The sequence below is a fragment of the Lates calcarifer genome, linkage group LG5 (genome assembly GCF_001640805.2).
Source record: "Lates calcarifer isolate ASB-BC8 linkage group LG5, TLL_Latcal_v3, whole genome shotgun sequence".
NCBI lineage: Eukaryota > Metazoa > Chordata > Actinopteri > Centropomidae > Lates > Lates calcarifer.
The window spans coordinates 28,186,248-28,200,359 of record NC_066837.1 but is presented as its reverse complement, the minus strand read 5'-3'; the positions used below and the strand labels follow the sequence as shown (position 1 = coordinate 28,200,359).

At 40.1% G+C, this 14,112-nt stretch overlaps 1 protein-coding gene across 1 annotated transcript in view; it reads left to right on the top strand.

Annotated features, from left to right (window-relative positions):
• LOC108900111 (VPS10 domain-containing receptor SorCS1) overlaps positions 1–14,112 on the top strand; it is a 126,151-nt gene that overhangs the window by 103,601 nt on the left and 8,438 nt on the right. The window contains exons 15-22 of the mRNA XM_018700965.2: positions 1,367–1,484; positions 3,249–3,382; positions 5,741–5,854; positions 6,913–7,084; positions 8,541–8,727; positions 9,422–9,555; positions 12,484–12,607; positions 13,932–14,044. Of these exons, the coding sequence (XP_018556481.1) occupies positions 1,367–1,484; positions 3,249–3,382; positions 5,741–5,854; positions 6,913–7,084; positions 8,541–8,727; positions 9,422–9,555; positions 12,484–12,607; positions 13,932–14,044 (1,096 nt within the window). The remainder of the gene's footprint in view (positions 1–1,366; positions 1,485–3,248; positions 3,383–5,740; positions 5,855–6,912; positions 7,085–8,540; positions 8,728–9,421; positions 9,556–12,483; positions 12,608–13,931; positions 14,045–14,112) is intronic.

Sequence of the window (14,112 nt, the reverse complement as noted above, 5' to 3'; positions counted from 1 at the left end):
TTTGCACTGAGAATAAGTTCTCCAGCACAGAGCCTCTCTGCCGGCAGACACACCATTAGTTTTCATAAGACCATCATGCACTGTTTTCTTATCAATTTGTACTCATTTTTACAGTAAGTGCCTGTCATGGTTGGGTGCCTCGAGAGCTAATTGACAGATTGATTGTGATAAATATGTTGTGGTATGAATGGTGAGGGGGGTCAGTGCAGAAAAACACACCCACTCAATTTAGCTAGAGATGGAATATTTATCTGTTTAGTCTCATAACCTTGGATTCTGTTTTGTTTTTGACCATTGCAACTGCAAAAAATATGGATATTCATTTTGATTACCCTAACATTTCAAAATAAATACGTTAATGCTTTTTTTTTAATAACAGCATGTCATTTCAAGTTTACTAGCACAAAAACAAAGAAAGTTAAAGTGGAAAGATCAAGCATAGGATTCCAGGCTCTGTCTTTCAGGGTAAGGGATAGCTCATTTCTATATTTATTTACTGTTAACAAATCTCATGTAAACACCAGAACCAGAACCATGGTGCAGTAGGGCACTTGTTGCACATCATGTCCCCTCTCTCTCCTGATGATTCTTGTTTCTCTTCACTGCCCCCCTGAATTAAGCAATAAAAAAAAAAAAAAAAAAACATAACCAACAATGTGCTAAAGCTACGAATTTCTAGTCAGATCAAGCAGCTTTGAACCCCCCACCCCAACTCCCCATACCTTTCAGATGTCAGAATTAGGTGCTCCATCCGACAGTCTCTAATTATCGAAACTCCACAAACCGACATTAGCACCTTCCTCAAGCAGTGATTGGGCCAGCTGTCTGGAGGTGAGAAAGTAAAGTAAGCAGGTGCCTTTCGTTTTTCATTTGCTGCACAATTATTTCTGTCACTTTTCATGTGCACAAACAAGCGCAACACTAGTAGTGCCTTCAAGGAGAGACCCCCATAAGCAATTATCACACCCCCATCCCCTTATATGGACTATATTCAGCAAGAAATTATTACACAGTTGATGCTCTAGTGGGAATTTACAGCACCTGGACAGTTAATATGGGATCAACTTTAAAAAAACAACAGTGTCCATGTTCATGATAATTATGGGGCACTCAGTCCATTACAACAGTGCAGCTCTCTGTTGTGTTTTTAATCATTTCGGGACAAAAATGAAGTTCTGTGGCATAGAGGAAGTAAGATGTGTCAGAGATACACAGATACTTGTGGGGAATCATTTCTTCATTGTTTTTGGTCTTTTGTGTGATTTTCTGACAATAACAAAAATACTGTGTACAGCATGTCACAGGGATCATTATCTGTAGCATCTTTTGTATGTAACAAGCAACAGCATGCATGGCTATTTTCCAGGATATTTGGTCATGTCAGTCATCGGTCAGAGTGGCAGCTGGTGAAAATAGACTTCAGGTCCATCTTCAACAGGAGGTGTACAGAGGCGGATTATCAGACGTGGCACCTGCACAACCAGGTACAGTCTATGTCAGCACAGAAATAAAGACTAGACTTGTTTATCACACTAATGTTTTGCCAGTAGTTAGTTTTATTTATTTACTTTTGTAAACTCAGTTTCTGTTTAGAAATTGTTGCCATTGAAAATATTCTATTGCTGTGTCCAAAATCACTCCCACCATAATAACTCCAGGATTTACACTACAGCAAGTAGTAATTTTGAAACTAGATATTTCAATTGCAGTATGTGTCGTAAGCCAGGGAATAGGGCTATGTAGAGTTGTGCTTTTCCAAATCTTGGTGGCAAGCTGTTGCACTACTATAAACAGTGTGCACTATACAGTAAATAGGGAGTGATGCAGCCTTTAATATACACATTTATCAACAGGAAACGTTACAAAAAGTAGTATACATGCCATGGACACTAATTTTTTTATTCAAATGAAGGAATTTTTGAGGGCAATACTGTGTACAGAGCTTATGGAATTAAACTGCAGAAAGAAAATATAGTGCTGTAGGTAGCACATAAGAAGTGATTTCAGATGCACCCTTCATGTTTAATGTCAGCACTCTTAGCTCATGGATGCACCTCCATCTTGCTTCATAAACACTTTCAACTTAATGAGCTATTATTCCAAAATAAGATGTCAATTCCTCTGTGGAAAATTAAATGATCAGAAGTCTGTGGAGCTCGTCCTCTCTGTAGCACTGCCTCTTAAAGTTTGGCTGACACAGAGCTTGAGCAGAGCCCCTTGATCCAATGCCAGGCTTCATCGTGAGGGGCTGACCATCCCTGCTTTCAGCCTGGCTGCGTACTGAGTGGACTGAAGCTGGATGTCTCTCAGTTCCTAGAGCACTTATGCAGATTCTATACTGATTCCTGCTGCTGATGAGTGAACACCCCCCCCCCCCCCCATGCATACATTAAACCTGCCTGAAAATCCCTCAACCTGGCCAGGCCTGAAGCCGAGCCAGAGACTTAAAGCGTGCCTTTATTCATGGCCCAGTTCTGTAATTGGTTTAGATGCCCATATGCTCAGAGCAGACTAATGATCAAACCATATAGCATGGAAGAAGACAAGAGTTCAAGCCAATTACAGGGCTAACCTGCCTAAATGTAGAGTTACTGTAGGTCCTAGCGTGCTGCAAAAATGAACTGAACACCACCTCAGGACAGAGGACCACTAGGAAAGTTGAGGACATTTTCAGAAACTGGAAGTCTATTTGTGGATACAGTCAGAGTTTTAAAACATCTCACTACTGACACCTAATGCACAAAGACAGAATATTCTTAGAATAAAAACAGAGCAGCAGTGTAGGCTGGAGGATGCAGTGAAACAGGCTGGTGTTATCTTCTCATCTTTTTTGTACTCCAACTGATTTCATATTCACTTCCTACGCATAGAGACATGGCTAAAAATAGATTGGGTGCTGGCAGCTTTTGCAACTGAAGCTCTGTCTTAATCATTCATCTCTATATCACAAAAAAATCTAAAAAAGAACTCAAGCAGCACATTCTCCAGTGTGACACTTGCGATGGAGGAAGAGTTGTTGAGTTTAGCACACCACACAGCACCAGCTCGTAAATATTCGCTGAACAGGAATGTACGACGAGCTGAAGTAAAGCAAGGCAGCAGTGCTTTTCACACACAGTGTGATGCACACATGGTTGGTTGCATCGTCTAAATTATTTATAATGCCAAGCGTTACAAAAGCAGCTCATTCTTTAAGACTCTCTCTGTGTGACTCTCCTCTCTATTCTCTTTTGAAATTGGGCCCGCAGGGTGAGCCGTGCCTCATGGGAGTGAAAAGAATCTACCGGAAACTGAAGCCCACGTCCAGGTGCGTCATGGGAAAGACATACTCTGTGTCCATGACGTCGGGCCCCTGTGACTGCACAGAGGCTGACTTTGAGTGGTTAGTATACCTTTTTTTTTTAACCATCCCATATTCATTCCTGTTGCCGTTGGATGGTTGGGTTTCATTGTGCAAAGTGATGTATGTGCAGTGTTTGTCTTCATATTAACTTGATGAGAGAGAGACTGTGTATTGTTCATTTCCTGGTCTGATTTGAATAAGAGCATTTAAAGAGTTTCCAAAATGCAATACACTTAAAAACTGCATGCACTTTAAACCATACTTTTTTGGTTTCTATGTTCAGTACAGAGGAGTACTTTTCATTGTTCCATTGTCATTGAATCCAATGTGTCCCAGGCAGCACAAATAGTACACAGTATGAACAATGTACTGGGCGACTGTAGCTCAGAAGGTAGAGCGGTCAGTCAAGGTCAGAAGGTCAGTGGTTCAATTACCGGCTCCTATATCCTTGGGCAAGATACTGGGCCCAATGTGCCCCCAGTGTATCATTGCAGTGTTAATGTGTGTGTATGTGTTAGAAAGCACTTTATATGTGTAGAATAAGTGCTGTATGAATGTGTGTGTGAATGGGTGAATGTGATCTGTGTGAAATGCTCTGAATGGTTGATATGAGTAGAATACTGAATACCATTTACTGATTTTCATAGTGTAATGTTTTTACATTTAGTTTATGAGAAATTAGTGTGCAGAAAATATGCTCTGACAGCCATGACTCAACCCCCAACACTGGAAAGCTGCTCCCAAAATTAATTTTCAAGTAAAAAGCCACTGGGAGTAATGACGATGGAGTTTTTAGTGAGACAGCTGTTTGTTGATGTGCAATGCACAGAAGACACAGGCTATTCCTGAGGAGATTCCACATTGAGACATTGCTCAGCCAGAGCTGCAAGAAGAAGGTGTACTGAGGGTGCTGCAGCAACCCCCACCTGAGGCTGAGGTTTATTATTATTATTATTATTATTATTATTATTATTATTGTTTTACTGTTGCATTACACCCCGCTCTCCTGGTCCCTGTTACCAACAATAGGGCTGTCTGTTTTTAGAATATTGTAAGCAAGGTTTCTTGGTGGTTTCCTTTATTCTTTACAGTGTCTTGTAGTAATTTGTCTGTAGCCTGTTGATCTGTTGTGTCAGAAGGTTTGGATCAGATTCAGACGGTCAGATGGATTTCTCTCTAACTCAGCCATTTTTATACCGTCATATTGTTTCACTGATATAACGTTATGATGCTGCTGAGATGTGATTTACTATGTTGCAAGGGTATTATGGAAGTGTAACTGTAATGCTGTTGTTTATTTGTGAACTTGCAGAAACACTGAAATAGTTGGAAAGAAAATTACATTGAATATATAATATATGGCTCTTATATAAAGATTATATAAGAATATTATAGTTTAATCTTTATATTTACACACTCTGAAAAAAAGTGCGAACAACAAATAACAGACACTAAGTTTTAACCAATGTGTTTCTCCAGTGCTTGGCATTGAGCCTCAGCCTAATCAATTGTGGAAATATGTTTTCCATATGTTTTTCCGTATGTGAGGATTTAAGGAAACTGGATTTAAGTGAGGGATTGAAAGATAGGAGATCACTGGTATGGATAATTACTGAGCATTTCTGGCACATTCTCTTGGAGCCTGCTGCTGCTGCTAAATAGAAACCAGTCAACTGCTCAAACATGTACTCTTGTGTGTGTATGTCTCTGTGTGGGCGAGTGTGTGTATTCATTACAAGATGTTCAGTTAATTTCACCTGAATGTATGTCACTGTTCACTGCAGGAAGGACAAAGTGTTCAGAAGAAAATGATAATTCACAGCTTTTGTAGCTGCTGCTAGTGACTCTTTCCACATCCTCACAACCCACTTTCTTTGAATTATCAACAGTATTAATGTTCCTTTATTTTTTCTTGCTTTGGTCCCAAGTCTGCAGGTCTCTTGAGTGAGGCAGCTGTTGGAATAAGCACCATCAAAACCATAAATCACTTGGCCTAATAGCTTTCATTAACAATCACAACACTTTTGCATCTGTGTGCATGTCGCACTAATTGGGGCAATTTGTCCCTATCATTTTGGGGACATAGTGCTGCTCTGCCTTTTAATTTCTGGGACAAACAACTCGTGGGATGTTTTAAAAGTGCAGAAGAGGCAAAGAGCATAATTATGCATCAGAATTTCAACATCAAATGTCTAAAATACAAAGCAGGTGATATTTTATTATCTTTTGATTTGTCAGTGGTTTTGTGTGTGCATGACACTCTTGAAGTAGTCTGCATCTCATTTTAGAATTTAATTTTCCAAACAGAGCCTCAGGAATATTTGCATCAGCCTTGTCACAGTGTTTCCTCTGTGGTTGGATGATTGTTTCTGTTTTTGTCTGCTTGGATCACTACAGTGATTATGGCTATGAGAGACGGTCTGACGGCAAGTGTGCCCCTGCCTTTTGGTTCCATCCGTCATCGATGTCCAGGAGTTGCACCACAGGGATGACTTTCCTCAACAGCACTGGGTAAACGCAGGACAGGATGAGAGCAGACTAGAATCAACACACAGTCTCAATAGTGACTCACAAGCTTTGAGTAAAATGAATGGTGCCTTTGCAACTTGTTACACACAGGCTGAGAAAAAACTGTCCTAAACCAGCATGTATAAACCACTAGTAATGATGGCTTTAGTTCTCGTTGAGTTTAAGAGTTCATGTCACACTATGGCTTTTCCAGACAAACAGTTTCAGTAGCTGTTGTGCCAGAATGTTAATGCACTTAATCAAACGCCCCAATCCCACTTTATCTGATTGGTCGGAGGTGACCAATTCAGGATTAATCTGTACAGTGTCTGCCTCGCATTACATGACTCCATTCCACTAAAAAGCCCCAAAAATAAGGATTAGAAAGATCTGAAATGTCAGGAGAGTGTGCCATTTTAGGTGAGAGGTGATCTGTGATTTTCTGTGATCTGAGTCACTGATCACTCAATCAATTTTGTAATGGAATGTACATGAATGTACTGTATTCATTTACAGGTAGTTCATGAAAACACTGAGCACTGATTCACATTTAAGTTAAAACATAAAATGTGAATCTGTAATTTGGTATACAGAAATTTAAGACCATTTTATTGAGAACAAAACAATGTAAGCCAGATTTCCCCTTGTCACGGTCAGTGCATTTTAAAATGTGTAGAGGTAGTCTCAACATGGCTCTTTGTTTCCTAAACATTGACATTCTCTCCACATTTTAGCCATGTCAAAGGGTACCGTGTTTATGTTCCTGTGTACGGCCCCTCAATACACACAAACAGCATTCTCGACACTTAACTGAATGAAAGGCAGACCTTTTCAATTTTATTTTTTTTCTGACCTGTAAGAAGAATCTAAATGCGTTACCCCATATATTTAAGAGAATAACAAATGCAGACTTCTACTATGGTTTCCAAAATGGAACAGTGTGCCTACTTTATATAAATTTATATTACACAGTTACACAAATTTAGTGAACTCTAGTTGGTACATCTGTGTAAACGTACAGTACAAGTACAGTATTAGCTTTTGTGTTTCTCCACCAACAGCTACAGGAAAGTAGTCTCTAATAACTGTACAGCTGGAGTGAGTGTGGAGTACACAGCCAGGAGGCAGCAGTGTCCCATCCAAGCACCCAAAGGTCTCCACCTGGTCACCAGTGAGGGCACGCTGACAGCGACATTAGGCACCAATGTCACCTTCCTTGTTTTTCTGGAGGAGGTAAGCTGTTTCCTGCACGTCTCAAAAAGCCTCATGGACTGTCACACTGAGTAAATGTCATTATATTCACGATTCAAACAAGGGTAAAGTTTGAATTATAAGCATTTTCTATATGTAACTCACTGTAAATTCATAGTTTTAGAATACAGTTTTGTCCTTGATCAGACTGTTACATGGAAACAGAAGTGACATGTTCTGACACCAGAAACACGTTGTTACATTCCTTGTTTGCTCTCCTCTAAGGCTTTACAATTAATTTTTAGAAATATACAAACTGGAGTGAAATTGCGATTGTTTGGTGTCGGCAACTGCGTGCTGCTTCATAACTATACAGAGACTTGATTGTTTCTATGGAAACAGTGATGCTGAGCTGTCCCACCTCTTAATACCGTCATTATGATGTCACAGCTATAGAAACCATCAACAATATACAGAAACACAGTATAAGAGAAGTTTGCATCACAGACAGACAGACATGTCATGAAGCCAGAATAAATACCATTACTGAAGCAATGCTATAAAAACCCAATTAACACAATTCAATAGGTCCAAACACTGCAGCCACAGCTGCTCCACACACATCATCTCCAGCAGAAGCAGCAATATTAACTCAGAAAATGACAAAGACGTAAACAATAAAATATAGGTAAAATGTATTTTACTCACTGAAACTGCTGATTATTTGTAGACAAATTAAAAAGCCCAAAAGCCAATTAACACATACACAAGAAATACGACTGGGCAGACTCAGCTTTCAGCGTTAGCCTCAATTCTGACAGAAAAGGACTTATTGTTGGAACTGAGACGCACAGATAACCTCCACAACACAGTCATTGAACTCTTCCTCCTCCTTCAGCCGTTGTAGGTTGGAAAAACAGCTGTTAAATCTATACTAACATGTTTTAGCTTGTGCTAGTAGCAATAGATGCAGTTTGTTAGCTCTGGCAAATAGGCTCTCTAACGGTCCAATCAAATGACATGAAAATGTTGACGTTAGCGTAGGCCTCCTAGATGGCCCCTGGTCTCACCAACACAAAATCTGATTGGTTAAAGGATCCACGAGGCAACAGTTTAAAAAAATATAATTCAGTGATTGTGGCAGTGTTTAGGCCAGCAGAGAAGGCCTTGCTGGTCCTGACAGCCCACCAATGTGATAGTCATACTTACACCATTTGCTCACTATATTTGCGTACTAATATTGCACATACAAAATGCTACTGGAGGAGGAATGTAGTAAACACACAAAAAACTTTAAAGAGGAAAAATAAAGGTGTTAGTGTCAGGTGTTACTTATAAAGTTATATAAACCTTTAAAAGTACAGTCCATTTACCACAATCTTCACACATTTGTAAGAAAAAAGGTGTTGTGTTGGTCTGACTACAATTAACCTGAATGAATCTGTGGGTGATTAAAGGCTAAAACCTGCAGATTTCCTAAAAGTGTCTGTCTGCACAGGGTGATGGAGCGAGGACGAGTATCACGCTGGACTTTGGAGACGGCCATGCTCTGACATACTCCAATGTGAGCTCCATTGAGGATGGGATCAAACATATCTACAAATCTGTGGGAATCTACCGAGTGACTGCCACCGGGGAGAACAAGCTCGGTTCAGAGACTGCCATGCTCTACCTGCATGTAACATGTGAGATAATCAGTTTTGTGAATACTTGTGTATTTATTTAGATAGAGGATAGAGGTTCCTTCAATTTTTGTGCTCCTGCTTCCAGCTCTTTCAACTTTCCACTTTTTTTATCACGTTCAGTGGAACTGCAGCTGTCAATCTGTACACAGTGTACCATGTTCTGTGCTTTATCTCTTCACAGAACATGCTCCCCTCCCATAACCAAACAAACAAGTGAGGTAGAACAAATCCCATTACACTTCAACTCAAGTCAGCTTATGCTTCATAGCCACTCAGCCCATGGAAAGCCACAGAAGCCTTATATGTAACAGGGCTGACCACCCCTGGTGTATTCAGGGGGTGACAGATGTAACAGAGCTGACTTATTGATCAGGGAGTGCTGCTGCCCCCACCAATCTGTCAATCCTATGTGCCAGCAGTGCAAATAGAGCCACCGCAGGCTCAGGAGTGCCATGGATGAAAAATAACACACAGATGGCAGCCAACGGTCCCAGCACAGGAGAGAATTTTGAACAAACTCACCAACCCCTCTCTCCCTACCCAGCACAAACCTATAAACCTACCCTCCCTCTTCCTGTTTTTTTTTTTCTTCATTTGAAACCATGAAGTTCTTGTTTGTTCCTTTTTTGTTCTTTTGCACATTGTGGTGCAGTACATCAAGTTCACTCTGTGATCTATATGTGTGCCTGAGTAGGTCAGCTGGAGTATATCCATCTCTCAGCTCCATTTGTGGCGGTGAGGAATAAGGAAGTGAACCTGACTGCTGTTCTGTGGCCCAGCCAAGTGGGAACGGTCACCTACATCTGGTGGATCGGAAATAACACAGAGGTACGGTTTACCACTTCTCTCTGCTCTCTGAGCTCTTACTTCTGTTATGCCTTTGCAACCTACTTAATCGCCAACGATTAAGTAGGTTGCTGACTCCTCTACTCCAGAATGTGAGAATCATTATTCTGAGCTATATTTGTGCATCCAGGTTACAAAAAGTGTGGTCTTGTTAATCAGCTTCAATAAAAAATGCACAGCATGCTGACATATCAGATAAACCAACAAGCTCAATTACCAATATCCAGTGAAGTGGAACCATAATTTATTCTCATTCTAAACTGCTACAACTAAGGTCTGAAGCTGCAGAACTATGACTAAAGGGTCCGTGAAATTAACAAATTTTTCCTCTAAGCCCTAGTGGTAGCAGATAGTATCAGCTTTACATGTATAGATTTTGAGATCTCAGCCTTTGAAACTTCTGCTGCCACCCCATTACTAGGGTGACCCTGAAGGTCAAAAGCAATACAACATTTCAGAAAACACTACAACATTTCAGAAAAGACAACAACATTTAGAAAACACAACATTTCACAAAACACAACAACATTTCACAAAACACAGCATTTCACAAAACACAACATTTCACAAAGCACACAACATTTCAGAAAACACAACAACATTTCATGAAACAGAAAGGAGGGACAACAGCTCTTCTTTGTGATTGGACAGAACCCCTGTCAATTCAGAGTTTATCCAGTGATTGTTCTGGGCGCCTGAGCGCTGTATTATGTGCCAACCAGTGAGCATACTGCTGCATACCTGCTCTGGTGAAGGAGACAGGTTATATTTATTTTATGTCAATGAGTAAACAGAACACCCTGCGATGGACTGACAGTCCAGGGTGTACCCTGCCTCTCACCCAATGTCAGCTAGGATAAGCTCCAGTCCCACACGCCTTATGTAGTGTTCTGTGAAATGGTGTTGTGTTTTGTGAAATGTTGCTGCATTCTCTGAAATTTTGTAGTGTTTTTTGAAATGTTGTAGTGTTTTGACATTCAGGGCCACCATAAAATGCAATGGAGGTGAGTGGAAATTTTTTGTGTGTGTCAATCAAAGCAATAAAAAATATATATATTTTAAAAACTCAACAACAAAGTATCTTTCCAGAAACATGTTGCAGTGTTAAGCAAATGTATATTCTGTAACTTTAACCTCTAATCCATTAGTTATCATCAGTCAATTTTGAGTTGATGGTTTACTCCAGATGCTCTTGTTTCCTCCCAGAGTCCAAAGCCAAGCAGGTTAGATTGCCAGTAGGTGTGAATATCAGCGTAAATGTCAAGTCATTTTTATTGGTATAGCACTGAATCATAGCAGAAGTTTGTCTGTCACTATGTATCAACCAGTTACTCATGTAAGAGTTTGTTTGTGCCTTTCCATTGACTTTCTCTATCAAAGTTGCTTTCCAACAACCTGCCACAGCTGCCACAGCCACTTCAGAAGGCATTGTATTCTGATACGCAACTGCTGATGTAGATGGTGATGGCGGAGTGGTGTGGATGTATTTACCATCAAAGCTACCTTAGCCCCTGTAAGTGCCTGCTGCATCCAAAACCCTGGTGATTTCTGAATGTTGGACTATGAGTGGATAGTTAGACAGTTAGAAGTCAATAATAGATATATCACTCGTCTTGTGGCAGAGGCTAACATCTACACCACATCTCAAGCTCCCTTCCAGGATAATATGACCAAAACTTACTGAACATTAAGAGACAAAAATGAAGCAATGGCAGACCACATAAGTTGTATTTGCTCTGGCACCAGTTTTTTCATTCATGCTTCACCAGCTGTGTGGCAACCAAGTGACTGGTAATATGCAATCATTTTCATACAAGCAGTGTGGTTATAATCATTATAACCTGACACTTCTCCTGATTACTCGGTAGATATGCTTAAGCTAATGCTGCTTATTTGCAGTTCTGCAGTTCCCTCCACTGCCACAACCTCCTTTTTATGCTATAAACAGAATTATTGTTACTGCTTGGATCCTTTGAGAGCTCCTTTAAAAAGTAGGGCCTTTGTTCTCCAGATATACTGTAGCTCTATAACCATTTGCTTTAAATGGGGAATTCCATGACCTAAGTCTTCCAACTAAATCTGTATCAACCCCTCCACCCAACTCCCAGTAAGACTGCAAACAAACCAACCCCCCAATATGTTGAAGTAATAATAAGCATTACTAGAATTTATAACTGTAGTGTAATGATTGAATCTCAAATTGTAATCTGTTGTGATGGAAAAAAAATACATTTGAGCAATCCTGAAGTCACGATGCAATATGTTTTTTGTCAATTGTGTGGATTTATGCCCACATACAGAGAAAACTCTTGCTCAAAAATGTCAGTGGAATTTTAGTAAGAAGCTACTTGAGGGCTAGAAGACACAGTAAAATGATTTTGAGATAATAAAAAACCAACCTCCATCTCTCTGGACCAACAGATGCACTTGCACGCTAGTAGCTCAGTATGTACAAATGCTCCACTCTCACTATCTGTCCTCATAATTGTAGTTGTGTAAATGTGTTTGTTCAGCACCAACAGGGGCCTTCCACAAGGACAGCCAGTTATGTCAGTTGGTAATAAACTGCGACACTATTAGTATTTTATAGCTATTTGAAGAACAAATGGAGATGTGAGTAATGACAAGAAGGAGCTGCTGGTGTCACACAGGGAACTCTCTGTGGGCCATGATACTGTATGCAGCAGAGGACAGATTGTTGCAAAGCTCTTTTTGTTTGCTTGTGCACATGTGTGTGTATTTCTAAGTGTGCCAGCAGGCTGACACCTCTGTAGTGTAAATAACAGTAGTGTGAGATGTTAACCAGCCGTTGATAAGGGTCTCTCTCGGGAAGCCCCAGACTCTGACTCTCTCCATCTCTATCTCCCTCTCCCATACCGTTTCTCTCTGTCTCTCTCTCTCCCCCAGCAGCCAGTAATCACCCTAGAGGGAAGTATAGCATGCACATTCTCCCGGGAAGGCATCAATACAGTCACTGTGCAGGTGTCTGCAGGGAATACTATTCTGCAGGACAGAAAAACCATTGCTGTCCATGGTGAGCTGAATCTCTGACTGCATCTCCACTGGGATTCTGTAGCTCTGTAAACACACTGACAAGATGTGTCACCACAGTCTGCCTAATAATATACAGATAGTTGCTTTTCTAATCATTGTTAGAGTATGATCCTACTTAATTACAACTGGGTCTCATTTTTGGTATCTATGGCTATCTGTCATCAGTAACATAACAGTATACTCCCCAAGTAGGTCCACTTTCCAATAAGTCATCTTTTATAAACCGTTGTTCTTATGTTAACTAGATGTTCTTAATCACTTATAATCAATAAAGTAGCATGCCTTGTGCAAAGAGTTTATAAGTTGCTACAAACCAAACTAATTGCTGAGATCCAGGAGCATGGCAACATCACTAAAAAGCTCAATGAGGCAAAGCATATGAGGAATTAGATGATCAGACAACCTTAGCCTTAACTAAGGCAAACATTTTTTATCTTAACTGTTAACTGTGGTTTAACTTTAACTTCACGTACTTACATTAGCATTATTCAAGATTCTTGTTGTCACTTTGCTGCATGTTGAAGCACCTGCTTACATTAGAGAGCCGCTGCATCCCTACATCCCCAGCACGACTTTAAAGTCCTCTGATCAGGGCTTTTTGGTTGTTCCTTGCTCCAGGCTCAGAATGAAAGCAGACTGTGCTTCTGAAATTGTGGCATGTAAACTATGGAACTCACTCCCTTTGGGCTTAAGATCTGTGGACTTCTGTTTTTATGCATTTGATGTTTTATTACCATTATTTATATCTGCATGAACAGATCCACTGGATCAGCACTGGTTTTGATATATTGATATACTGATATATTGATAAAAGCTGATCAAGTCAAATATGTATAATTCAAATTAAATACAATTTCTTTATTAGTGTTGTTGTAAAATCCAGTCTTTCTACTCTCATTCGCTTAGGCAGTGTGGGCCTCGAACTCAATTTGTAGTGCTACAGCTATCCCTGATACATAATATCGCCTTATTTATCACTATATGACATTTACTGGATTTGTTCTCGACATCAGCAGATACCATGAGCTTAGGTGTCAGGTGGATAAACTTTTGGCCTTTTTACAACCTTTCTAGTGGACTTGTTGACTACATTGTACTAGAAGTACTACAAGATCTTAATATTTACTTTTACTAAATTATGGGGAAAAGTGCAAAAATAAGACTGAAGTTGCAATAAACTGGACTTGTAAACATGATGGTAATAAATGAGGTAGATTTTGGTCCTCAAGAGTTTTTGAAAGGCTGAACTCTGCATTTTATGACAGAAAAGTAAAAGCATCTCACACACATTTACCTCCCTACAGAATATTTCCAATCTCATCTGCTTGCCTTTTCATCAAACCTTGATGACCACAACCCTGATGTTGCCGAATGGAGGCTGGATGTGAGCCGAGTTATCAAGAATTCTCTGATCCAGGTAAAGCTCTCTCAGATCTTTTCATGGAAACTGTTGCTTTACTCTGGTAAATACTGTCACCGCTTGAC